Source organism: Emydura macquarii, unplaced genomic scaffold (genome assembly GCF_026122565.2).
Source record: "Emydura macquarii macquarii isolate MOO-44397 ecotype Brisbane River unplaced genomic scaffold, CSIRO-AGI_Emac_v2 contig_1363, whole genome shotgun sequence".
Taxonomy (NCBI): Eukaryota; Metazoa; Chordata; order Testudines; family Chelidae; genus Emydura; species Emydura macquarii.
In genome coordinates this window covers 7,753,442-7,780,180 of record NW_027131500.1, presented here as the reverse complement: position 1 = coordinate 7,780,180, position 26,739 = coordinate 7,753,442, and the positions used below count along the sequence as shown (strand labels likewise).

General features: G+C 39.8%; 1 protein-coding gene and 1 long non-coding RNA gene across 3 annotated transcripts in view; one reads left to right on the top strand and one right to left on the bottom strand.

Annotated features, from left to right (window-relative positions):
- The window catches only part of GLRA3 (glycine receptor alpha 3), a 126,312-nt gene that overhangs the window by 71,184 nt on the left and 28,389 nt on the right, over nt 1-26,739 (bottom strand). The window contains exon 3 of the mRNA XM_067551973.1: nt 18,965-19,032. Coding sequence (XP_067408074.1) covers nt 18,965-19,032 — 68 coding nt within the window. The remainder of the gene's footprint in view (nt 1-18,964; nt 19,033-26,739) is intronic.
- Nucleotides 20,911-26,739, top strand: part of LOC137155444 (uncharacterized) — a 44,866-nt gene continuing 39,037 nt past the window's right edge. For both annotated transcript variants that reach the window (XR_010920463.1, XR_010920465.1), the window contains exon 1: nt 20,911-21,010. This is a non-coding gene — a long non-coding RNA (uncharacterized lncRNA). The remainder of the gene's footprint in view (nt 21,011-26,739) is intronic.

Here is a 26,739-nt window from a genome sequence, read left to right as displayed (position 1 = left end):
CAAAGATTGCTGCACTGGTTCATCACATCTTCCCTCCGACTGTGGATGCTGGCTGTAGAAGCCAAATTAGAGTCCTGACTTGTATTAAGCATGTTGGGCAAAACTAAATACATTCACTTGCTATCATACAGACAAAATGTAAAACACTTGCAAGTGCACTGATGCTGTGGGTGAGCACAGCACCAACTTAAATTTGTTTCACTGCTCTCAGCAGTCAGAACTCCATTTCTGTTAATGTCAAACAGTGAATAAATTGTTACAGGTCTGAAGCACATTAAAGCTAATAGCAATTTTGTGACGTGTCGTACTTCAGTTACGTCTGTGAACGAAGTTGCAACTGAAATCATGGCTAGATATGTTCACCATTAATTATAACTCATTAATCTGTCAGAGATTCAGCATAACAGCTGACAAGAAACTATCTTTGATTTAAATTGATTGGTGAGTACTTAATTTTAATTGGCATGCCAAATCTGTGACACAGTAACAAGTTATGACTAATGCCAAACATCCTTGAGAACATGCTTCTCTGCTTTGCATATCCTTATGTCATTCATTACAGGAGTACTGTAGAGATGTTGCGACTCAGGAATTAAGGGTATATCCACCTGTGGAGTTGTTTCTGACGAACTCTGTGTGGACACTCTTATTCTTGAATATATAGAGTTATTTTAGAATAGCTATTGCATTTTAAATTCATGTCCTACCATAAACAGAAACTACTTTCAAGGGTAGACAAGCCTCAGGGTATATTGATCTACATGAAACTATAACTATGCAGCTTCCAGTAGAAGGGGGAAGGCATTTCTATGTTCTTGTTTATTCTGTCCCTTACTATTAGGACTGTTTATACTCTGGGTTATGAATCAATATAATCTTATCATTTTCACCCTATATCCATCCCCATCAACTATTTGTTTTATGATCTAGTACCTGGAATCATATCAGGGTGTTATGTGCAGGAGTAATGCAGTTAGTATATAGTAAATGGGGTACGCTGGAGTCTTGGTGCATATGGTCCAGTGGAGTTCCTGGTCTGTATATCTAAAGATGCATTAATGTGATAATGTTTCTTGCTGTCAATGCATGGATGAAGTGGAGGATGGCCTGTGTTTGGGTCAGTATGTCTGCCCTGCAGTTAAAAGCTTGTGGCTGGCCCCTGTCAGCTGATTCCTGTCAGCTGACTCAGGCTCAGGCACTCAGGCTGCAGGGCTGTAAAACTGCAGTGTAGCTGTTCCAGCTTGAGCTGCAGCCCAGGCTCTCAGACCCTCCTCCCTCGTGGGGTCCTAGAGCTCAGGTTCCAGTCTGAGCCCGAACATTTACAGTGCAATTTTATAGGCCCGTCACCTGAGCCCTGTGAGCCCAAGTCAGCTGACAGGGGCCAGCCCTGGGAGTTTTTAATTGCAGTGTAGACATACCCTGGGTGCTAATGGGGTAGGGTATATCTGAGTACATCTGTGTGGCAGCTTATTTCCATTATGAACTGAAACTAAAATAATTTAGTTCCAGTATTAAAGTAACACTATTAATGCTTGTTCTCTATATCATTAGCATACTCCAGATATGATAGTTGTGATATATATTGCATGATGCATGATGACTCAGCAGAATGAGAAGTGGTTGTATAGAGATTGCTGGTGTTGATGCACGGGATAGGCAGTGACACGGGGTCAGATTAAAATTATATGTGGAATTTTTACTTTGAATTTTCTCTCTTCCAATTGTTTGTTCTTTAACTTTAATCTTAGCTTTGAATTCATAAAAAAGTATATCACTGCAATGTCCTAAACATGTTACTGTAATTTAACCTGGTATCTCTTTACAACATTATCTGTAATTTAATGATGGTTTTTCTCTAGGAATTGCCTTAGATTTTAAAAACAATTAAAAAAAATAATGTGTGAACAAGTACTCTTTTTTATATTTCTTCCTGAAAGAGAGAGACTATATTTTGCTATAACTGTGGAATAAGACAAATTCAGTGGAATAATAGTGTCATATCAAACACTCTGTTTGTACCTGTGCAGTTTACAGGACAGCTGCATGGCTCAATATTTCATAATTCAGAGACAGATCCAAAATATTGTAGTACTCATATTAAAATCGAGAGGGTTTTTATATTTGAAAATAATTGGTGGTGAAATAAAATTAAATTTTGCTTAATATTTTGTAACACTGTTGGTTACCCAAGTAGAATGTGATTTCCAGAGCATTTAGTGATGATCTATCTACACTCCCATTGAAGTCAATGTAAGTTTTATTATTGACTTAATTGGAAGCAGAATTAGGCCAACATCAAGTGTTTTTGAAAATGTCAACTGTAAGGTCAAGGTGAACAGTTACAAAACACAAGTGATTAAATAAATGGTTATGTGCACATTCCATTATTGCTAGGTCTATCACTTGCCTTCATTGCCTCACTTACCATGAGGTATTGTTGCAATTCTTACAGACCTTATCCAGAGTAGGTGGGGTTGCTTTTGTGTGGTTCCATTCCACCACTGCTTCCATTTTTTTTGTTTCTTTGCTAGAAATAAGGTTATTTCCTTTGGATTTTTCTTCGTTAGTTATTTATGGCTATATAGCAGAATTTAAGTTGTTGGATGTATTATTTACAAGCATGGTATTATAAATATCTGTCAAGGATGCCTAAAGTGTAGGATAGAGATTTTTGTCAGTTGTATAATGAGAAAGTACTGTATAATAGTAATAATAGATGTGACAAAGACTTTCTTTGGATGTCTGGGTATATTTTTTATCGCAGTATGAACTCAACCATTGTTGTTGTTAATGGAAGTTGTGTGTTCATAACTCTCAATGCATTACACTAAAATCCCACTGTAGCATGCTCAGATTAATTGAGCTAAAACTGAAAAATGACAAAAGCTTTTACAATGGTTTTAATTTCAAGCAATAGTGCAAGGGTTAGAGAAACATTTATATGACAATTTACACAAGCATACGTAATGTACAATATGGCTATGTCTACATCCACCTTTGGCACATTTCTCAGTGTACAAGTAGTAGCTTTAATGCACTAGCAGGTGATTAGTAGTCACTGATAAAGATACTGTTGCTCTCACATCTTAAGGTATTTGTGGATAGGTGAAAGTTGAGCTTTTCTGAGCTGGGAGTCCCCATGGTGAAGGAGGGAATTGGGAGAAGGAAGGTGTAGGTTTCTTTCATGCCCCTGCTCACCAATGCAAAGACCAAATGCAAGCTGGCCTTATTATACACAATACACAATGTCTAATATGGCAGCCGAACCAGTGCTGTCACAGCCATGCTGGGGCTATCAGTATCTCACATTCACCCTGTCCTGTTTGATCTTCAGCAGGTTCCTGTGAATCAACAGTACCGGGGGGAAGCATACAGCAGCGTTCCCACCCATGAGAGCAGCAAAGCATTGGACACAGAGCCTCGGTAAGCCCATGGATGAAGCAGAACTGGTGGCACTTCCTGTTCTGTCTGGACGTGAACAGGTCCACTTGGGGAATCCCGCACCTTTGGAAAATCATGTTGACAGTCTCCAGGTGGAGTGACCACTCGTGATGAGAAGAAAAGGACCTGCTGAGGGGATCCACTAGGGCAGTCCTGGCATCGGGAGATGTGGGGCCACGATATGAATGTTGTTCAGCACACAAAAGTCCCAGAACCAGATGGCTTCTTGGAACAAGGCTGATGAATGGCTCTGCCTTCCTTGTTGATGTAAAACATCGCGGTGATGTTGTCTATTAGGACTTGAAATGTTCTGCCTGTTAGGTAGGGAAGGAATACCTGCCAAGCCAAACACATTGCTTTGATTTCTCTGACATTTATATGGAGAAAACAATCCTCCTGCGTCCAGAGACCTTGTGTGCTGATATAATTGAGGCTCCCCACCCCAAATTCGATGCATTGGAGACCAATTTCACCAAGGGGGATGGTCCTTTGAAGGGTATTCCTCTCAGTTCTGACTGAGGGTCTGTCCACCAAGTCAGCGATGATAGGATGAGTGGTGAGATTGTGATCACACAGTCCAAAATGTGTCTGCATAGACTGACTGTAGCCATAACCGCAGTGGTCTGAGACAGACACACTTGCCAGCCAACATAAGTGCAGGCTGCTATGTGGCCCAGCAGTTTGAGGCATGTCCTGACAATCATGAGTGTGGGTTTGAACATGTGTGATGAGGTCTGTCATGGCTCGGAACCTGGGCTCGAGGAGGAAGGCCCTGGCCTAGGTGGCATCAAGGACCACACCTATAAACTCTATCCACTAGACTGGGACAAGAATTGACTTCTGCTTGTTCACAAGCAGACTCAGACACTGGCAGGTGGCCTGTAACAAATCGAGGCTGCACTGAACCTGAGTTTGCAACCTGCCTCTGATGAGCCAGTCATCCAGGTAGGGGTAAATCTATACCCCTTGATGTCTCAGGTAAGTGGCCACCATAGATAAGCATTTTATGAAGACCCTTGGGGCAGATGAAAGGCCAAAAGGTAGTTCTGTGAATTGATAATGGTGCTGGTCCACCACAAACTGGAGGAATCTTCTATGACCGGGGAAGATTGAGATGTGGAAGTAAACATGTGTTAAGTTGAGGACAGCGTACCAGTCCCCAAGATCCAATGAAGGGATGATGGAGGCTAGGGAGACCACATGAAACTTTAGCCTCTTGAGATATCTGTTGAGGCAGCCAGGATAGGTCTGAGGCCTCCGTTGATCTTTGGTATAGGAAAGTAACAGAAATAAAACCCCTTTCCCTTAATGTTTTGAGGGACTTCCTCTATGGCTCACACCCATAACAGGATTTCTTCCTTCTGGATGAGAAATTGCTTGTGAGAAGGGTCCCTGAAGAGGGATGGGGAAGGGGAATGGGTGGGGGGAACTGAAGAGAACGGCTGGGTGTAACCATTTGATATGGTGTTGAGGACCTAATAGTCCGATGTAACCTGGGCCCATGCTGGAAGGAATGAAATCAGGTGGTTGAGAAATAAATGGGCACATGGGTCCTGAAGGGAGACTGGGATGAAGTCCTTGGGAACAGCTTTAAATTGAGTGACATGACCCACTTGGGTGGCGCATAGGGGACCGAGTCATGGAGGAGGTTGGGGCATGGCAGTGACATTTAAAGACTCTCTCTCTCTCTTTTCTCTTATAGGAGCCCTACCATGGTGAGCATGAAAATCTAGGCTGTTGTGGTGGAGGGTGGAATTGCTTCCAGGAGGCCTGCGGAGGGTGTACAACTCTAGGGAGTGTAAAGTAGCTCTTGACTCTTTTAGGCTGTAGAGCCTGGCGTCAGTCTGCTCTGAAAAAGAGCATTGCCCTCAAAAAAGAGGTCCTGTATGGACTGCTGCACCTCCTGGGATAACATTGATGACACCATTGACCATCAACCTGGCCACTGAGTCTGCCACATCTAATGCTGTTTGTAGGGAGGCTCTAACCACAGCCTTGCCTTCCTTTCAGATGGAGGTAAACTCCTACCCAATCTTTTGTGGCAGCGAGTCCTTGAATTTAGCCATTGAGTCCAATAAGTTGTAGTTATGTCTCCCCAGCAATGCTTGCTGTTTGGAGATTCTAAGCTGAAAACTGGGTGTGGAATACATTTTTCTTCTGAACAGATCCAGCTTCTTTGCATCTTTATTTTTGGAGTCAAACTTGCCTGGCCCTGCCTGGCCCTTTCATTCATGGCCGCCATCACCACCAGGAACCCCGGGAGTGGGTGCGAGAAAAGATATTTATATCACTTGTCAGGAACATAATATTTCTTTTCAGCCCTTTTTGAAGTTGGTGGCAGTGAGGATGGGATCTGCCATAAGGCCTTGACCACTTTAAACACCCCTTCGTGTACTGGCAATGCGGCCTTGGTCGGTGCTGTCACCGCCAGAACATCAAAGAGGCTGTCAGTGGGCTCCATGACTTCCTCTGTCTCTAAATCTAGATTGGAGACAATCCTTTTGAGGATCTCTTGGTGAGCATGAAAGCCATCTGGAAGGATTGTAGGGGCCTGGCTGGTAATTGCCTCATCTGGGAATGATGAGGACGATGGGATCACTGTGGGAGGGGGTGGCATTTCCTTCTCTTCCATGGGAGCTGTCCCCGGGAGCTGTCTTCTGGTTTGGTGCTGGCATCAGAACCCAAATCCTGTTCCTGCACTAGGCCAGTCAGTACCTCTCAGATGCGGCTGTGGATGATAGGTAAGAGAAGGGTCCTGATTTCCAGCATGGCCACTGGACTGGTTATTGCCCCGAGGCTAGCTTCCTGCTGTGGGACCCATACCCAAAGCTTGTGCACCCGATGTCTGGTGCTTTTAGGGTTGGTGGCTGGGTTGTCCTTCCAATTCTGAGGAGGATGGTTCTTCCCATGGGGACCATGGTGCAGCAGACAGTGCTTCTACCTGATGGCTACAATGCGGCACTGGGGAAGAATGCTGAGGGGAAGGCGACTAGTACCAGGCTTCCCAGAAGTGATGCCATGCAGGGGAGGAGAGGTGAGATGGCAGCGAGTGGTGTAGCGTCAGGGAATGAGGTGATGGAGATCGGCACCAGGGGCCCCATTACAGGTGCCACACCACTGGCGACCAGTGTCTAGATGACAAAGACCAGTACTGGGGTGACTGAGATCGGCGTTGCTTGGCTGGAGACTTGCATCTCAGAGCCGGGGACTGGGCATGGAGGGTTAGAGACCGGTGACCTTCGCCGAGTTGTTGGAGACTGGGGCCGACGTGTCATGGACGTACTGGAATTCAGAGAAGCGGCATGGGTCGGTTGACCACTGTAGTGGTCCCATAGCAGGTTTTCCCCTGGAGGTGGGTACCTTCACTGACTCTGCTTCTGAGGGAAGTTCTCATGGAGTGGGTGGCACCGGCAGAGCCATGAGGTCCCTGGTTGTTTGAAAGGCCCTACGGATACCACTAAGGCAAAAATATCTCCGATAGCCAGGCACATGGGTGCACACACACCTAACATGGAATCAACATGAGCAAGCACTTGAAGAACTAATGTTAGCTATGTATTTTATCCATGCAATTCTAATACAAGACAATGAAAGTCATGTAGGCAAGACCCTATTCAACACAAACCTTCAAAAGACAGTACATAAAGGCTAAATTATAATCTAATTTATTAATTAATATCAAAGTGTATTTAAAGAAAACCATCCAAAACTATTTCAGTGCATTTAAGTTTACTTCTAAAAGATAGTGTATTTATCTGTCTGAGTTCTTGGATGGCCCCCATTACTGTAGTGTCTGCATCTCACCCTTACACCTTATGTTATCCCTTCAGACTACAAGGGCCTGGATGCAGCTTTGGAGGACATCATCATTCACCCAGAAAAGATCAAAGGGATGTCAGGCACTTTTTCCTTTCCACTGACTGAACACTCCAAGCCCTGCTAAATCAGTTGAGAAAGATTGAGTCTTGAATTTAGATCCCATATGGTAGCACATTGCATTTCATTAAACAGTAATACTGGCCACGAATCATCATTCATAGCTAATCCTGTTGTGGCAATAAATCAGCTTTCATATGGTACATGAAAATCACATGTTGAGCCACAAGTCAATAGATTTTCAAACAGTGTAAAGACTACTTTTTTACAAGCATGGAAATAAACAGGGATCATTTGCTCTCCTACAAAGAGAGCAGAACTTAAAAAAAATGTATACTTGAAATAAGGTAATGAAGAAATTACACAAGTATGTACTGTTCTGACTCCCCCCATACAAAAAAGTGATTCCCACCCACCTCATGAGTCACCTATTGCTGCAATATCATTATTATAGTGGAGAAAAAAACAGATGAATGAATATTTACCACAATTATTTTAAATGAAAAGGCTAACTACTGATAATCTCTGCAAACTTTTTACTTCTTATTACCAGACAACCATGCTTGAGTTTGCTCTTCAGTATTTTCCACTAGAATATTTTGCTCAAGCTATACAAGCCCCTGAAGTATTCACAGTATCATAGTAACAACCACTAGTGTTAAAATTATTCTTGTGTTGGCAGTATTTTCTTTCCTATTTTTTGAAGGTTAATAATTCATATGTAAGACAAATTGCTTTAGGCTGACGAGAATACATTTAGCACATAATCTATCCAAACAGCAGGATGACAAGACAAGAGTGGGGCCATAGATGGTACTGAGAGAGTGAAAAGTAGTAGGAGTTGGGGAAGATGGTAAATTCCTCATTTACCACATTGAGAAACCTCTGATTACACTCTTCAAACAGAACTTTGACACAGCAAAAGGTGGGTTTCATCAAAGGTGTTTTCGTTGACTCTCTCCATCTACTCACTTATTTGCCCCTCAGGCAAATAAGTTCAGGTTCAGAGAAGCAACCACCTGCACATCCACCAAATGGAGTGGGGCATTCCTCAGTTGTGGGGAGAGGTAAGAAGAGTGAGGCATCAGCAAGGGCGAACAGTTGTTGGGCATGAAACCAAGAATACACTTCAAAGTTATGAAGTGCATGTGTAAGTAGTGCTCATTTAACTTTTGCTTGGTGGTTCATTCCAGTACTTCTAGTATCTGATCAGAATCAGTCAAAATGGCATATTTCCTATATTATGATAAATTTGTGGATTAAATATTATCCTTACCATAAAGCCTTAAAGGATTTATCAGTTTATGCCAAGAATTGACACAATTTGGAGCAGTTTGAAAGACATACACACAGATCGTACTAGCTCTTATAGAACCATAAAACTTCAATGAAGAGCCCTTAATGCCTTTTCTTGAAGCCATAACAATCATACTTATGAACACACTGAGAATTTCATTTTGGAAAGAAAAAATAAATTATTGGCCAGAGAATCATTTAACTATGTCTTGTAGAGCATACAAAAGAGTTATATCCATTATTTAAAAAAAAAAGTAAGTAAAAACATGTTTAATTTTTTTTTTTTTTTTTTTTTTTTTTTTGTATAGGACTCATTATAAATAACCAAGAGTTTAAAAATGTATTGACATGAAGTATTATGAGTGGTGCCTATCCAAAATTATACACATGGTTTGGCTTCTGATCTTGAACATCCTGAAGACTAGAGTACAAGAATTAAAAAAACAAAAATAAATTGAAGACATAAAATCCAAGTTAAATAATAAAGTTAAGGTAACTCAAACTGATGAGAGGAGGGGAAATTCAGAAATGCTACTCTATCCCTACTCATGGTGATGTAGTGTAGGCACTAATAAACTCTTCCACCATACATGCACAAGGACAGAGTGACAGTCTTTGAATATCCTTACTTTTCTTATTTTTAGATTCATTTTTAACATTACACTAAATACTGTAGCTTTTGTTTGAGTTAAGGGAGTTACAGTAAATTGTAGGTTTATACAAAAATGAAGGCCAAAGGGTATATTCTTATTTGATGGAGGGGGATTTATGGGTTTAATGCCCATTAATGCTAATAGGAGTTAAGGGCAAAAATCCCCATACGTCAAGATGAGATTAACAACCATTAGCTAAATATACACACAGACAGCTACACTAAAAACATCTCAAAAATCATTTCCTTTGGCTTTCATTTTTACATACATAATTTTGACATTGGTATCGTTGTATTCATAAATTAAAATAATGTTTTGACAGTTTAGTAAAATAAGAACTGCTATAAACATATATTAGAACAAAAATAGTTGCTAGGCAAAAACAAGATAATACACTGTTAGCTTCTGTGCACTGATTACAACAAACCATAGAACAGGATATACACAGGATAAAACAAAAGCTACAACCATGTACAATTACACAACGGGCCTACTGCAACATATAAAAGCTCTTTTATACAGTAAAGGTGAATATATTTAATATTGATGATATGGGATGATAAACCCATATTATGTTTTTGTACTTCCCAGTAACACCTGTCTTAGTTACTTATATGGCATCCATCACTGTAGTACCTGGCTGTCTCACAATTTCTAATGCATTTATCTTCACAGCACTCCTGTGAGGTAAGGAAGTCCTATGAGCCCAGTTTCACAGATGGGGAACTGAGGCACAGAAAGCCTAAATGAGTTGCCTGAAGTCATGCAGGAAGCCTGTGGCAGAGCAGTGACTTAAACCCAGGATTTTCAAGTCCAAGGTTAGGACACTAACCACTGGCCATCTTTCCTTTTTAATGCTAATTATTAATGGAAAACACACATTTACTGCTCTAGACCTTCAAACCCTACAGGTGAAATAAAAAGCAATTCACAGAGAAGACATTTGATTTGTTTGCTGTATCTATTTCACTTTCTAGCTTGGCCTTTTTAAATATAAATGGTATCAGCTATGTATCATTATTCTCCCCTAGCTTGATCACACACATTCTAGCATTATTCTTCATTAATTTAAGTACAAATATAGGTTGGGGGCAACCAGGAAAACACACATTACTTTATTTAGTTGTACACAGAGTTAGAAAAACTCAGAATTTATTAAAATGTTACTGATGGTCAAGCTTTCTGCCTTCTGTTCTTTAAAGATATTAAGCTCAGCAAGGTCTTACCACACTCCTCCTCAGAAAATAGTAGTGGAGAGGTCCTCCAAGCTGCCTACAGAGGCTGCGAGGAGCAGCCAATCAGGGGCTGAGGCACTGAAGACCCACCTGATGAGCGCAGCGACTGACAGGGCACCATGAGCAGAGGAAATTGAGGAATCTGCAGGCATACACACACTCCATCAGGGGGCGCTCGTGAGAGGTGGGTACCACTCCATTACAGTGGTGCCAGAAGTGGGATCATTTGGACCAGCCCCTGCAAACAAGAGGATGATAGAGGAATTGAAAAGAGCTCTACTTCAGCAGCAGGTAGAGATCCAGTGGAGGGTAAGAAGAAGGGTAAGAAGAGGCCCAACAAGCTGCTGGGCAACTCCATGACCTGATTCAGGAGTTACTTCAGGTGCAGCAACAACAGCAACTCCAGCAGCCTTAGTTCTGGGCTGGGCAGGAAACTCAGCCACAGTGACAGCTGACCAACATCCAAGTCATAAAGGATGACTGTATTCAAATGTGGGAGGCTCCAGTGGCGGTGCAGACTGAGAAAACCCAGCCTGGGGTCAAGAAGAGCAACATCCCAGGAGTAAGGTGCTTTAACTGTGGGAAACTGGGGCGTATAGAGAGATATTGCTGGGCTTTGCAGTTCAAATAGAAAGGCAGGTTGCTGGAGATAAAGAAATCTTATATAGATGGAAAGCCTAATACTTTGTGGGGGAGGAAAGCAAGAGCCCCAAAGTGAGGGAACTCAGGGTCCCAAGGCTTCCACAATCCCAGGATTAAGAAATGTGTGGAACAGATTTTCAGCTGGCCAGAGCAGCTGGAACTACAACAAAAACTGTCTAGACTAAAAAGACAGCAGCAGTACTTGTTGCAGAGCCTACAGAAAAAAGGCAGAAAAGGTTACAGGTACCGGGGAGACCGGAGGGGTCCAGTGAATTGTTGGCCTAAGGTTCAGCCAAAAAGATGTTACAAGTGTAGGCAAGCAGGACATCTAAAGAGGGGTTGCTCTTAAGTGGCCCAGCAGAAAAGAACAGGGCAGCTGGGGCGAATGGCCGGGAGGACCCCCACAGAAACCTTGCTATGGGCAGAGAGATTAGCAAAAGACAGGTGCTTTTATGGTGGAGGGATTGGACACATTAAAAGATTTTGCCTCTTGCGGAGGTGGGCTTGCCTATCTGGGCACACAGATGTGTCCTAAGGGGGCCAGGAAGAAAGACAGAAATGCTCCCCAGAAAGAGGTTGGGAAAAAAAGATGCTGACTAAAGGGGGGCAAGGATTGTTAAAAGTGCCCCAGGCAGAGAGGCCTGGGCCAAACAGAGAGAAAACCCTGACTAACGGGGTCAAGGAAGCTCTCCAGGCAGAGAGGCCTGAGAGGTGAGAAGAACCTGAGGATGCAGGGGAGAGGACTGAAAGTAAAGGATGGGTAAGAAGAGTCATTACCTGCAATAGGACCACCCTAATTTGTCTGATGGGGGAGGAGTGTGATGAGGTGGACTAGATCTAGAGGCCCTCTGCTGCCACACCAGACCCCAGAAAATAATAATAGAGTGGTCTTCCAAGCTATCTACAGTTCAACTTTACTCCATGAAAACACTTTTCCCATTCAATCTTTTAAAACAAAACAAATGAAAAAGAGTGCCCTAATCTGACTGTGAACTAGATTAACCCTCATTTGTTGTGGCATCTTTATTAATGTGCACATTTTTTGAAGTAGAAGATGAGTGCATTTTAGACACTTTTTCGTTATATATTATTGTGATGTGTCTTTTATGGAAAAGGAAGATAAAATGAAACTGGCAGATTAGAATGCAGGTTCAGCAAGGGGATTTTCATAGATTAATCTCTTCATGTAACAAACGGAGCAGCTGCTGGCCCAGTAGAATTTGAAAGACCTTTCTCTGCATCTGACTCAGTGACCTGGGCTAAGGACTGCAGAGACAGGATCATGATACAGAATATGGAAAGATAAATAGCACAAGTTTAAAAAAAGTGTAAGATCCAGTGTAAGATCCATCTGTAGACTGCAAAAGTGATGTTTCTATTTGCTCTTCTAGAAGAGAAAGATTTAATTATCAGAGTGCAGGAAAGGAGGAATTAAAAGAATTTCTCTAGCATGTTGAATCTGAAAGGTGACCTGTATTTCAAGTTATGGTGCTTGTGATCTAAAATGTGCAAACTACATTATTCTGCATTAATCACTGTAAACACCGACAAACTGAGGAATCTGTTAGGCCTAATGTTATACATGTTTCTGCCAAAGGAAGACTCATTTCACGGAAACTTGTGGTTACCAACTAAACAACCTGTATTGTACTGAAAAATCAAGAATATTACAGCTATCAAAATATATGTAAGGGAATACTGCCTTCAAACATTCTGTTTTAAGACAATCCATGTCAGAAATAACGAGAGTCCTGTAGCACCTTAAAGACTAACAAATTTCTGTGGTCATAAGCTTTCGTGGGCTGCAACCCACTTCATCAGATGCATGGACTGGAAATCACAGATAGGAGGTATTATATATATACATCCAAGGGTAAGAAACATAACAATGGGGAGGGCAAGTGCTAACAAAGTCAATTCTGTTAGGGTAGATGAGGCCTATTCACAACCGTTGATTAGAAGGTGAGAATGTGTGAACAATGACAATTACTTCTTGTAATAAGATAACCATTCCAAGTCCCTGTAATTGTCACTGTTCACACATTCTCACCTTCTAATCAACGGTGGTGAATAGGCCTCATCTACCCTAACTGAACTGATTTTCTTAGCATTTGCCCTCCCCATTGTTATGTTTCTTACCCTTGGATGTATATATATACCTCCTAGCTGTGATTTCCACTCCATGCATCTGACGAAGTGGGTTGCAGCCCACGAAAGTTTATGCCTGCAGAAATTTGTTAGTATTTAAGGTGCTACAGGACTCTCGTTTTTGTTGTATACAGACTAACACGGCTACCCCTCTGGATCTTTTCACCATGGCAGAAATAGTTATGCTCAGCTATAAGAAGGTCAGGCTGATGAAATTGAGGAAGTGGATAACAGATGGTGTAATGCTGACTGGTTGAAAAATGTGTTATACAATGCTTTTTTTTTTTTTTTAAAGTGGGTGAAAAGCACATCTTGTTTTTGTCTATATAATATCCCAGGCTTTAAGGGAAGAAACTGTTAACAGCAAAAAAGGCAGCTTTTCAAGTTCCGATGCACAGTCAGGCTGACATGCCTATTTGCAGCCATACTCAAGAAATACCCATAAGCACAGGTTTGGCAGGAGTAAGCAAGAGACATATATCCTTTTTAAGGATAATTAGCTGCATTTGATGTCATTTGCCATTAGATATTTTTCCAGGAGTCCACATCAATGTACTCTTAGCACATGTTAGTTAGTTCACTTAGGAATATATTTCTGTGCTAACATAAAGGTGCTCTTCTTGACCTTTTAAATCCTTAAGAATATTGATGGACACTCTCTCTCATTTTTGGCCAATCATATTTTCAAATGCTAAATAAGATTCTTTGATGCTGTCTTACTTGTTCAAGTGCACCATATTTGCTACTCTTTGCTTCATCCATTTAGCACCCTCCTTCTCTGAAACTCTGTAACCAGAAGGGTCAACAATGAGGCCATTCTCATTCTTTAAATTAAAACTGAATAATCACTTTTAATTTTTTCTGGGCACTGCTGATTGCTGTATATTAAATTGCTATACATCTCTTTAAAAGTATTTTGATATGTCTTAGCCTAAATTTACACAGTACCATACCATGCTACCCTGAGAAACTTTGTGTATGAACAGAGATGGTACAAACACTATGGACTCCATTATCTTTTAAGAGTTGTTGCCAAAAAGTAAATCAAACAATACTAAAATTGTTTAGGCTCCCAGCACTCAATCTTGCAAGATTCTGAGCATATTGGCAAACCCAATCCAGTAAACCAGTTAACTATATGTTTTAATGTTAAATACATAGACAGTTTATTGACTCCTCACATTTGTAAGGTTGAAGATATGCTTAAGTGTTTTGCTGAATGAGGGCCAAAGAGCTTAGCACCATGCAAAATCAAGTCTTTAAATCATATTTAAGTCACAAATTTGCACAAACCCATAACGGGCTCAGTGGCCAGAACTGCAGAATTCCACTGAAGACACATGCTACTATTGTGTATTTAAGAATAAACAACTTCTCATAATTTAATAAAATGAATTGGATTTAATTTAATATAGTTTACAATCACGAGAAGTTTAGACATTTAATTAAGTAAATTAATAGGATTGAACTATAGAATGCTTATAGTATGCTATGCTTCCAAATCTAGAAAGAATATTTTTATTTTGAAGTATTTTTACCTCATGCTACGAGTGTAAAGTCAAAGCAACTAACTGGAGGGTATAACAAGGGATGAGTTAAATTAGGCTACCCAGTTCTTTCACTTACACCTTCTGGCTCCTTAGATTCTCTTGCACATCAGTCCAAGGGGATTCATTGGTCTTGCAGAACCTACCTGAGTGTAGGGAAGCCTAATATTCATCTCACACCTGTGTACATCTGACATAACCTTAATGGAATCAATGAAAGCGCTGGGGTAAAACTGATATAAGTAATATGGAAGCGGACCTCGCCTCTGGATTAAGCCAGTTGTCTGTTCTGTTATACACAGCCAAGCCAGCAGAGGGAGCTCAAAGATTTTGATCACCATTAAAAACACAACACATAGATACAATATGGATTTCCAGTATATTGATACATTATAGACTATAGGTGCATTGCTAAAATAATTCTTGTAAACGTAGGCAGAGATCTTTAAAACATATACATTAAGTTCATATACATTTAGATTTTTAAATTCCAGACATGCTTTCAGATATCAGTTAATGGCTTCCTTAATTTGTATTTAATTTTTCTCTTTAAATCTTTTATGTAAAGATTGGAAAGAAAATACATTAATAACATTTTGGAGATTGTGATTAGAGGCTTCTAAACTGTCTGTATGAATAGTGATTTAAGATAAATCCCAAGAAGAAGGTAACTGAGTTTAAGGATTAGCAGAATAAACAGCAAATAGTAAAATACTGTAAAATGACCCCTATGCAAAAAAAATTCCAGCTTTTAATAAAACTGTAGATCTTACTTTTGTAACTTTAAGGTATAAACACTGTCCTAGTTGTCAAGAGCTGTTCTTCATCACTGTTGTGAAGGTAAAAATATTAAACCAAAATAAGAGTCATAAATAATGCAATGTATGTTGCAGTGCTTATATTTTATAATGACTGATTTCATTCTGGCAGAGTTCAACAACTGCTGGCCATAAGTAAAATTCTTTTCTGAGCAGCATCAGTGCAGTACTTATAAGCAAATTATCAGTATTATGGCACGTCAGCAGTTGCTAGGTAATCAAGGTTGCAGTTTTTTTGTCCAGCCTTAAAATGTTTGCAGATGACATTACTAAAAACTTAATAAATACTATACCATGATGCTTACAATGCTTTGGAATTGCCTATATTTATAATTTATGTGACTCTGGGCTATTTATGCCATACCATGATAAGTGTGTATAATTGAATGGTACTCATTGTGCCTGGGAACAAATTATATAGATTACTATTTTCCTATCTAGAAGCTGTCTTTCAAGGATCATTATAGCTAGGGTTAAATATTATATGTAGATTGTGCTCCCCGGGGATGGAGCGGTTCGTATTTTTAGATCTCTGTGATGAGGAAGAGACAGGCGGACAAGGAAGTGCCCATACAGCAGTTTATTCACGCAGCACTTAAGTTACAGATTTTAGGCTGCTGCTAAGCTGTTAGGAGTACAATTTAGGGATCCAGGCGCTTACCAGCATGAGGGATGGGGAGGCCCTTCTCCATCCTATAAGTGCAACCAGGGAGCCGACCACTAGTACCGATCACTAGCCGACCACTAGCCGATCCGCTAGTACCTCGACAGATCCACGGAGAGCCTCAGGGCAGGGTGCACCTGGGGAGTCCTAAAATACCCCCTCCCCCAATCCTAGCAATAAGCTTATTGGCTACATTTCAATCCCCTTGGGGATTGGGCCTTAACACTTCTTTTTTTTATTGGTAGTTAGCTAGGGCCCAATCCACTATAAGCTGCAATCACTTGTTTACTGCTGTAGCTAGCTCTTAGCTGGCTTAAACTGGTTCTGCGGTCAGCCTACTTCTGCTTTCATCCCGAGGTTATGTCTGGGTCATTTTGGGCCTAGCTATTGTTACTTATGCCAACTCAGGCCTAGCCGTTATTACTTATGCTAACTCAGGCCTAGCCTTGTCACTTTGCTACCCTCATGTTACAATATTCTTCCACTCCTTACATAGATTTTAATTGTTTTAACTAACCTCTTTCCAAGGTGGTAACACAGAGCAAAATGTATCACCTTCTTTGGTGGGACAATACAACCTGTTTACAATGGAAAGTAACTTAATCATGGAGAAGAAATGGTTGAAATGGGAATTATGAGTTCAAGTTACATGAAACAAATCTGACTGTTTTTATTTATGATTAAATTTTGGCTTTTTAAAGCCAGAGGAGCACCGTGAGCAGGGAATATTTTCAAAAACCAAATGCTGAGGAGGAGACCTTATGCCAATAGGACATATGTAGGTCTTGATCCCATTGATTTCAATGGGACTACTCCCATTCTTAAAAGTAGACCATGCTTTTGTATCTTGCTGGATCGGGGCCCTCATGCCTTCTGGGCACAGTGGGGCTTGTAGAGATAGTATCACTTGCTACCTGTTAAGTGGGATAGCCATTTCCTCTCCCCGCCCCAGCACCACCCTGCCGGCACACTGTGGGTAGGAGAAGTGATGGTCCCTTTGCCCAGACACACCCTATCCAGGGATTGTGTGCTTCTTGAACACGATTCCTTAGGACAAAATCTGATCCCAAACTTAGTGCTATTTTCTGGATAAAAGTTGACATTTCTAAAGTCAACATACTGCACTCAGTCTGCTCATAGTATTGCCATTGCTATGAGTGGTTTTTCTGTTCATGGATCAAAAACAATACATATTTGTAATTACATTATCATTTTTGTAGCTGCATTACAAATTACATAGTATACTATCAGTACAAAATGGCTTTAAAAACAGCAATCAATCTGTATCTCTGCTACATCGGTATTATATCCTCATTCTACAAATGTGAAAAAGTCAAGCACAGAGACTAATAAACTTGACAAGGCCAAACAGCAAGCCAGTGACAGAGCTGAGATTAAATGGACAGGGTTTTGGCTCAGAGTCCTACAATCAGTGCATTAGACCAACCTGCTCTCTGAATTGAAATTTTTAAAAAGTATACACTAACACAAAAGATATAAAGTTGACTAACTGGTATAAATATTCTAGAAATGTCTGTCTGCTTTGAAATGGCTGTCAGTACTTGTAATATGATAAATACATAAATGAAAGAAATAGGAAAGCACTTACTCTGACTTCCAAAGTTACTTCTTCATCTCTATTCTTTCCTAGCATTTTTCTTTTAGATAAAGCCCTATCATATCCCAAATTCCACTGAAATTTAAGAGCTAAATTCTCATTTCCCCTGGAAAGCCCAAATAAACAGCTCCTGAAAGGTGGACTTGTCCTTACCACCTCCAAATTCACAGCTACTACTGCATAAAGTAGCAGCTGCAGTCTGCTGAGCATTTCCTTTGCAGGGCGGGTAGCCAATGAATGTGTATAGTTTGCCTGCCTGCTAGACATAAGCCTACCTATCCCATGGATTCCCCCAAACTGAGTTGCTAAAGAGATAGCTGCTGTGGAGAAGAACTCCAGGCATATAAGAATTACATAATCCCCCTGTACAACCCAAGTAAATCTCTTTGGCTGCTAGTCCTTGAAACTTCTTCAGTCTGCTTAGGATGCACATTCATAGAGAGTGCTCCCAATTTCCCTTCAGAAACCACCATATTAAGGTAATCTTCTACTTGGAAAGATCATTTTATTGTGTCACCAGCCTCCATAGCCTTCCACAGTTTTCAGTGCTACATTGTATTTAGAGTAAATCATACTTTACTGAAAATAAAGAAGTTCATCATGTAAAATGTGTGCTCCATCTGTTGTATAAAATGGAACAATAGCATATAATTAACAAAGCCACTTGTTGATTCATAACTTGTGATATTAAAAAGGTAAAACGCAATAGAACATAAACTTTTTAATTACATTTTTTTTTAAAATAACAAATTATGAAATTTCATTACAGCGATCAGAGAAGACCTGAAAAGCTATTACTGTTGGTCTTCATAGGTGTGTTCTTCAGCATGCCAACAGTAAAATGATGGATTTTCTACCAGATAAACCAACTACTGAGATAAATATTCTGTTTATTGATTTTAACCATAACAAAAATGATTTCCTCCTCAGTTTAATTCCCAACCAAAAGAAGACCTAACTTGCTGTTCAGTTCTTTGAGTAACTTTAAATTGAACTTTAAATGTTTTCTGAGGTAAAGTGTCTTACCATGGTTGTCTCTGCAATGGATCCAAAACTGTTTATAAATATGTTACACGTGACGTTAACTGGAGGGCCTGCAAAAGAAAAAAAATAGTGGGTGACCACCAAAATATATTAACAGACTAAAAACTATGATGAAAACAAAGACTCAATCACTTGGGAAGAAGTAAGAGACTACGTTCAGGACTTTTTTATAAGTGATGTGAGAATGTGTTTTGTTAGTGCTGTTATTTTAACTGTTTAATGAAGTTTTTCAGTTTATTTTTTCCAAAGATTCATTAACTGTCCTATAATTTGTAGGAATCCCAAATAGGGCTCAGGAAAAAGAAGGGAGCTCATCATATCTTGAGAGAAGATGCCAGGCAAAAGTGATTGTGCTTTTTGTTGAATTTAGTACTATATCACCTAAAACAATCTAGAGGGTTACATGTCAGTTTTAGTAGAACATAATGTACGTTGCAGTCCTTCTTCACAGCAGCTAGGAAAAAGTAACTGTTTACTTGACAGGCCTGCTGTTTCTGAATCCTATCTACTGCATTTGGTAACAAAAGCGCATTACTACAGCTTTTTGCTCCTGTTAGCACTGAAGCGCCAATACAGCTAAGAAAAAATGAGCTATATTCTATTCTGCTTTACATGACAGTCACAGAAATGGCACTCAACTGCCTCCACAGGTGCAGAAACTTGATGGGGCTGACAGTGAAAGGGGACAGTCCCAGCAGCAAGCATCTGTTACAATTGGCCTGAATTTTTCATTGATGATGTCAGATGGAGGCACTGTCATATGGCTACAGAATGTGAGGGAATGGACTGGGCAGGAGTTGTGATATCCGGCATCATGGGTGGTGTGACCAAGCTAGTTGCTGGCATCCCCTATGGCCAGTTTTCAGTGTGGTTAAAAGATAAAATGAATCATTCACAGAGATAAAAGACCTGAGGTTTTGGTGATGGGCCTCAGGCTCATGGAACATGATGACACTTTGCGGCCTTCACAAGCTAAGGTTAGACCATGTGGCCCTTGCAGAACTTATCCTTCTGCACCCTCTGTTCCCCTTGCTGGGGATTAAGGAGGAAGGAGTGTACAAGGACTCAGAGCAAGCTGAACCATGGGGAGTAGGTTGAGGACCACCTACCCCAAGTTATGGGTCCTAGGCAGGTACCACTCCTCCCATGTGTTAAATTTTAATAAAAGTTGCGGCCTGCTGCTTAAATCCATCCATGTGTTAGTCCTCATTTGCTGCTGTGTCTGCGTCAGTTGTTCGGGATCCATTCCTGCAAATATTTACTACCAGGCATAGTCTTTCTGCCATGAGTAGCTCCATTGTCTTCAATTAACAGTTATTACCTTGCCCTGAATTTGCAAAGCATCAGTAATGGCAGAGCAGTGCTAGTCAGTCTGACATCTGACTTGAGACCTAAAACATCTTCTCATGCAAAAGGTTTTAAAATAATTTAAAAAATGCATCATGGGGTTTAATGTTACCATTTCTCAATTACTTCCATATTGTATTTGCTCTGGTAATTAGTAAAAACAATTTTTCTTCTGACTGCCAGCCCAATCATCATTGTTATTATTTAACTCACTTTGGAATTTGAAAGCCAAGCTGGTTTCTTTCTTTGTTTCACAGTATCACCAGTAATAAAGGTCCCAGATTTGGAATTTAAGACCGGATCCTGCAAACATACTAACAAGAGAAATGTTTAACTGTCCTGAGTAGTCCCATTGAAGTCATCAGTAGCTCCATCGTTGTTGCTTCACTGCTGACTGACATCAACGGGACTACTGCTGTGTGGCGGGGCACCTGCACCTCACTGGCCTGGAAAGGGTTAAGAGGGCCCTTGGGGAGGCTGCATGAAAGGTAGCCAATAGGAAGGGGCTGCATGGCAGCCAATCGGGGCCCAGGAGGCTGGTATAAAAGGGAGCTGCAGAGCCAAGCAAGTGGACTGGCTCCCAGGAGTTTGAAGAGGGAGGACTGTCAGCACCCTGAACAGAGCAGTGGCTGGTTGCTGGGACTCAGCAAAGCTGAATGCCCTGAAGCAAGGGCAGAGAAGGTACTGGGGTTGCAGGGAAGTGGCCCAGGGAAATCCACTGGGAAGTAGTGGGTGGGACTGGGTTCCTCCAATCGCCATACAAGTGGTGGCAGGACAGCAGTGGTCACAGTGGGAAGTAGCTAGAAGGGACTTCATTATCTCCCAGAAGGGGGAAACATGGATTGTGAGTCAGTCAGAGGGCTGAGTCATGAGAAGGAGGGTCCAGTGGAGACAGGATAGAGGGCGAGATGCCATGGAGAGGGTGTCTGCCTGTTTGAGAGTTGATTGCCCAGATAGCCAGCAGGAGGTACCAAGGCAGTTAGCTGAACCATGTTACATGTTGTAATAAATGTTTGAAGGATCAACACCTTCACTAACAAAACTCTGCTGAAGGTGCATAAATCAGAACAGAATCCAGCTATCCTTTCTCTGACCTTTATTGGCTCTGCAGTGGAGGACAGGAGTGAAAAAGCACTGAGATCACTTTCTCAGTAAAGTGAACAAGCTGCATACACACATAAAGCAGATCTGTTGGGTAAGAAGGTGCCAATTTTTCAGTCACTTTGCCTATGATGACATTTAATCTACTAATTTAAAAGATTAAAGCTGCCTTATCTGATTTTTCTTGAGTTTCAGTGTAAGATATGACTGTGGCCCAGGAATGGTGCAAGTGGTGGGAGGGAGCGGGAAGGTGATCTCAGGGGACCAAACTTATTGGCTGCCTTTGGGTGGTGAAATATCCAATGTGTGTGCAAGTAAATGCCAATTCAGAGATACATTGCATTGTTATATATGCATTGTGTATTCTATCATTTCCAATTCAATATGATGATTTCTATTTCAGAAGAGAACCTCATGGAATTTAAATGTACTGAATGGCATATCAGTTATTGATGGAAAAAAAACAAAACAAATAATGCTAAGTTTCTCAGGATCAGATGTAGAGTTCCATAATTAAAAATTAGCAAAATATTTAAATATGTTTTCTAAAAAATACAGAAACCAAGAGATAGCTATACACAGGGGATGTCCCTTTATAATCATAGATTAATCTATGTTCCTCCTTTCCTAAGTCAGCGTAAATTGCTTAGTTCAGTCTACTAGGATCTGAACCTAAATTTCTTAATGTGATAAGTTAATGGTAGGAAATAAGATTTCTTTTAGAGATGAGGGAAAAGTAATATTTGAACTAAGTTGGAGTTGACAGAATATGGAGTGTCTTCCTATATTTTGTCAAAACACAAAGAAGAAATGGGAAGTAGGGACACTTCTGAGATGCAAAATGAGCAGATTACTCTTAGATGGAAGAAACCATATTGATTTTAAAATGTAAATGAAGTAAAGCAAACTCCAAAGTAGTGTCACACCCCATGTAAGGTATAGTTATTAGGATGGGTGGGTTAAAATAATATGCCCAAGTATGGATCTTACTAGATAGTTTTTTCTCAAATAATTTTATCTAAATTTGCTAAGGAGTGAAATTTGAAATTGTCACTGATATTCTACATCAGTATGAGAGGCGCCTCTGCAGTGATGTCTGTCAGACTTTATTCAGATTATACAGATGAACTGTCAGACTTTATTCTGTCTAAATAATGCAAGTCAAATCCTCTAACATAATGTTGAAAGGGGAAGGATTCTCACTTGGCACTTTCAGTCAGATTCAGAGATCTGCTGTTGATTGGGTCACAAGGGGTCACTGTTACTCTGATGGACAGGAAGAGAGGACTCTTTTCCCAAAGATTATCAGTATCAGAATCTCCCTGGGTTGATTTAGAGAGTTAAGAGTAAAATTCAGTGCATTCTAAGAAGTGATATCAGGTTTAGGTATATAGAAGGAGGAGGCAAGCTTGTTCCCTGGCTTCTACAAAAGCTCTATATACCAGAGAAGCAAATTATGAGAGGAAAGATAGAAATAGTCAGATTGAACAAGGGTTTCTTACCTCTTCCACAGGTTTCTGCACTTGTTGGACAAATTTGTTTTCTATACTCCCAGAATAGCAGGATGAGTCAGTTTTATCATCTTTAGCCTTAAAGAAGTGGTTGCTTTTGTGACTCAGTGAGTTACAGCGAACAGGAGAATTCAGGAATGACAAGGTGGGGTCCAGTGTCTTTTGTGCCAAAACTTTAGGTGCTGTTTGTGCAATGTTCCCGCTTGATCGTCAAGTGATAAGAGTAATTAACCCAAGTATTCTAGATCAGTATATCAGTTTTGAGAAACTGGGAAACACTGTTTTTAATACTGTAAATCAGAGTTAGGTTTAACATTTAAATATGCACTGTTTCTAAAGTTAAATATTGTGGCCCTCTATTGCACTTCAATGGTTATCATGGCAATACTTTCTAAGCGTTCTGATGAAATATCTGATAACTAGCTTATGACTGTTTTAAAAATAGTTACCTTTTAAAAGTAAACCAGTCAATATTAAATTTTATATCTTGAATTATGTTGTTGTAAGTTTTTCATGATCAGAAGCAGAGATGTTCAAATTAGAAAGCAGGTAATGACCCATTGATGTTATTCCTGAAATAGCTACAGCTCATTCCTTCCCACTCTTATGACAGATTTGAATGGGTATAGACTTTAGGTTTGGATTCAGATTTGGAAAACCATGATGCAATCCTACAGTTGTGGTGAAAAGATCTGGGTATGAGTGGAAATAAGTTGTTTTGTTTTTACCAGGGATTCTTCTCCCTTTTCATCCCTGGCCAAAGATGTTTCAGAATGTCCATATTTTAGAGTTAGAACTAATATTGGACCTCTTTGCAAATACTCTTTAATCCCTCTCTTTTATTGAACAAAAATGTGATTATCTTGTGTATTCACAAATACAAAGCAACCAGATATGAAGACTAAGTATGACATGCAGTTGATAGTCAAAGAATATATTATCTGCAGTGTCTAGGAATTTTAATAAAAAGGTATTCAATTTTCTAGTTATACCAGGGTTGATAGTCTGGGATTTCATACCAGTACTTGTTTCACCTCTTAAAAATTGTTTGATAAATTACAAAGTGCAAATGGCATGAAGTTCTATTTGGCAATACTTGCTTTTGGTGTAATAATAGCAAGAATGTGGCAAAGTGATTAAGGAGATATTTATTCTTAATGATCTGAATCTTTCTTGACAGACTTGTTCAAATTGTATAACTGTCTAGAAAATTTACAAAGTACACTTTTAAGAAAGAGGAAAAACAATGCTGAATTAGGTTTTTGTTTCTTTACATTCCAATGGTTGCAAAAAAGTCTCCTGGTCCTTTGAATTATATATTCAAGAAGCACAATACTGAATCCACTAATTGCTAAACATCTGCCTCATTCTATACTTTAGCCTCCTCAGATTGTGATTGCATGGTGCCCATGACAACAAGTTCCAAAATCCAATCCTTGAAGAAAATGCTAAACCATAAGATCCTTGCTTTTATAAATTCACCTACAGAGCCTTAGATGATTCAAAGAGAAAGAAGAAAGGGAGATTGCATTGCCTGGTTTTATTTGCTTAAGGTCCTCTTTTGTGTAGCATAGCTTTACCTTTTAATCTAAGATGCTGCACAAAATAGGAGCACCTCAGGCAAATAAGACTAGGCAATGCAATCTAAAGCTTAGACTGAATTTAGAGTTTACATGCTAAAGGGAATAGCTATGGTACATAGTTGAGAACACTTCTTAATAATGAGACAAACAAAATAGATTACACACAGGGAAGTAAACTTTTAAGTGGAACTCATCTATTGTTGTGAAAGTTCTGTTTTATACCCAGAGTTTTTCCTCCTAAGCAAGAAGCCAATGGCTTCTAGTCTCTGAAAGATGCAACTGGCAAACAACCAAACAAACCAATCTCTAAGGAACTTGTTTCATAGCCATTGCAAACTGTATATTGATTTAAAAAAACATATATATTTTTTGTCTATTTGTTTGATATTTTTGATACACATTGTGATTAAAACTAAGGTGGCAGAAATGTATTCTGAGAAATTTCACCTCTACTCATCTATTGCAAACTAGATGTTTCCAGACAAGTAAATCATTTGAGATGAGTTTTATTTACAGTTCTAGCTTTTTAAGCTTGTTTGACTGGGAAGCACTTTGACAGACAACTCACTCTCCTTTTGCCAACCAGATTGACTGGGTAAACAGTAGCAAAGAAAAGTAAATAAATGGCAGAAAGTACCAATGGCTTCAGGGATGTAGCTAGTCAAGTTTCTGAGCACTGTTGAAATTTAAAACCTTGTAAAATGCAGTGATAAACAAGAGGTGAGATTGAGAAGGTTGGTGAGATAGATGACCTGAGAAGGTCAACATGGAGGAGCCCTGGATGCTGATAGGGCTGACTTACAGAAAATACTTTGAAAAGAGATCAGGGAACACCTCTTGAACTCGAAGAAGAGCACAGATGAGGAAAAACTAATGCAAAAGAACACTAGTAGAGGCCTTATTTGCAAGAAATTTGTCCCTCCAAACACAATCTGTATTTGAAATTTTTTTTATTTTACTAAATGTACAAAGGGTTAAGTTGATTTTAAAATGTTTTAATTGTTTCATAAATTTATCTAGCATTCTTAAACTCTAAGAGGTTGACACCTTTCCTCCTTAAAGTTATAAGATTCAGCCATTCCCACATACCATAGTGACAGCTACAATATTAAAGTATCTGCCTTGGAAATGACAAGAGTTTGCTTATACATTTTATTGTATCAAACATTTTTAATGCAACTGCTTGGGTCCTGATATTTCCGGTTTGTGCTAGGGCTGCAAAGTCAGCTGATATTATTTGTATTATGGTAGCATCTAGAGACTCCAAACAAGATCAAAGCTCCATTTTGCTAGCCATTGTAGATGCAGCTAAGAGACCTGCCCCAGCCTCAAAAAGATTACAATCCAAATAAAAAAAACAGACAAACTGGGAGAGAGGAAGTGCTATTATCCCCATTTAAAAGATAGAGTACTTTGATACAAGGAGATTAAATAACACATAATGTCACACGAAATTTGTGCAGGGCTGGAAATTGAACTGATATTGCTTGAGAGATAGTTTGATGTCTTAAACACAACACCATCATTCCTGAAACTTAAGGTTTGGGCTTGGGTTTCAGTCTTAATGTGGGAAGGACTAACTGCTGTCTGGGGTGCCTCTGACCATGAAGTCTAAAGTGGAAACTGAAGTGTACAGCAAGCGTTCCAACTGAGAAACTACCAGACAAGCCAGATCCAGTAACAAACTGGATTATTAAAGGTGTGCATTGGGGGGAAGGCCTGTGCAAATAGAAGATCACAGAACTTGTTGGAAACCTCTTAAAAGGGTGCCAGAAGATTATTGGAAAGCCATAGGTACATAGGCAGGAGGAGGGTAGCTCCTAATGTTTTCTATCTTAAATGCATTCACCAATTACATAGTATGCTCTTTATCATTAACAGTAGTATTATAGTGGTGTTTTGTGCTATACAGACATACTGGAAGTACTTTGATACTTTAGTTAAATTCATGAACATCTCTATTTGATTCATGAACGTGAATCAGAAATATGAAAAATCTGTAGCTGTATCTTGTGTTTTTATTTGTTTAAATTCGACTATATGAATATCATACTAAAATACAAAAAGAATGCCAAACTTTAGCATTTTGGCATCGCAAGTCCTACCCAAACTTCAACAGACTATGTTTTTGCTGAAATTTGAATGATCAAAGTCAAGGATAGCTGCGCACGACAGTTTTAACTAAGGGTACATTGGTTTTGCTGTTAATTTTTTT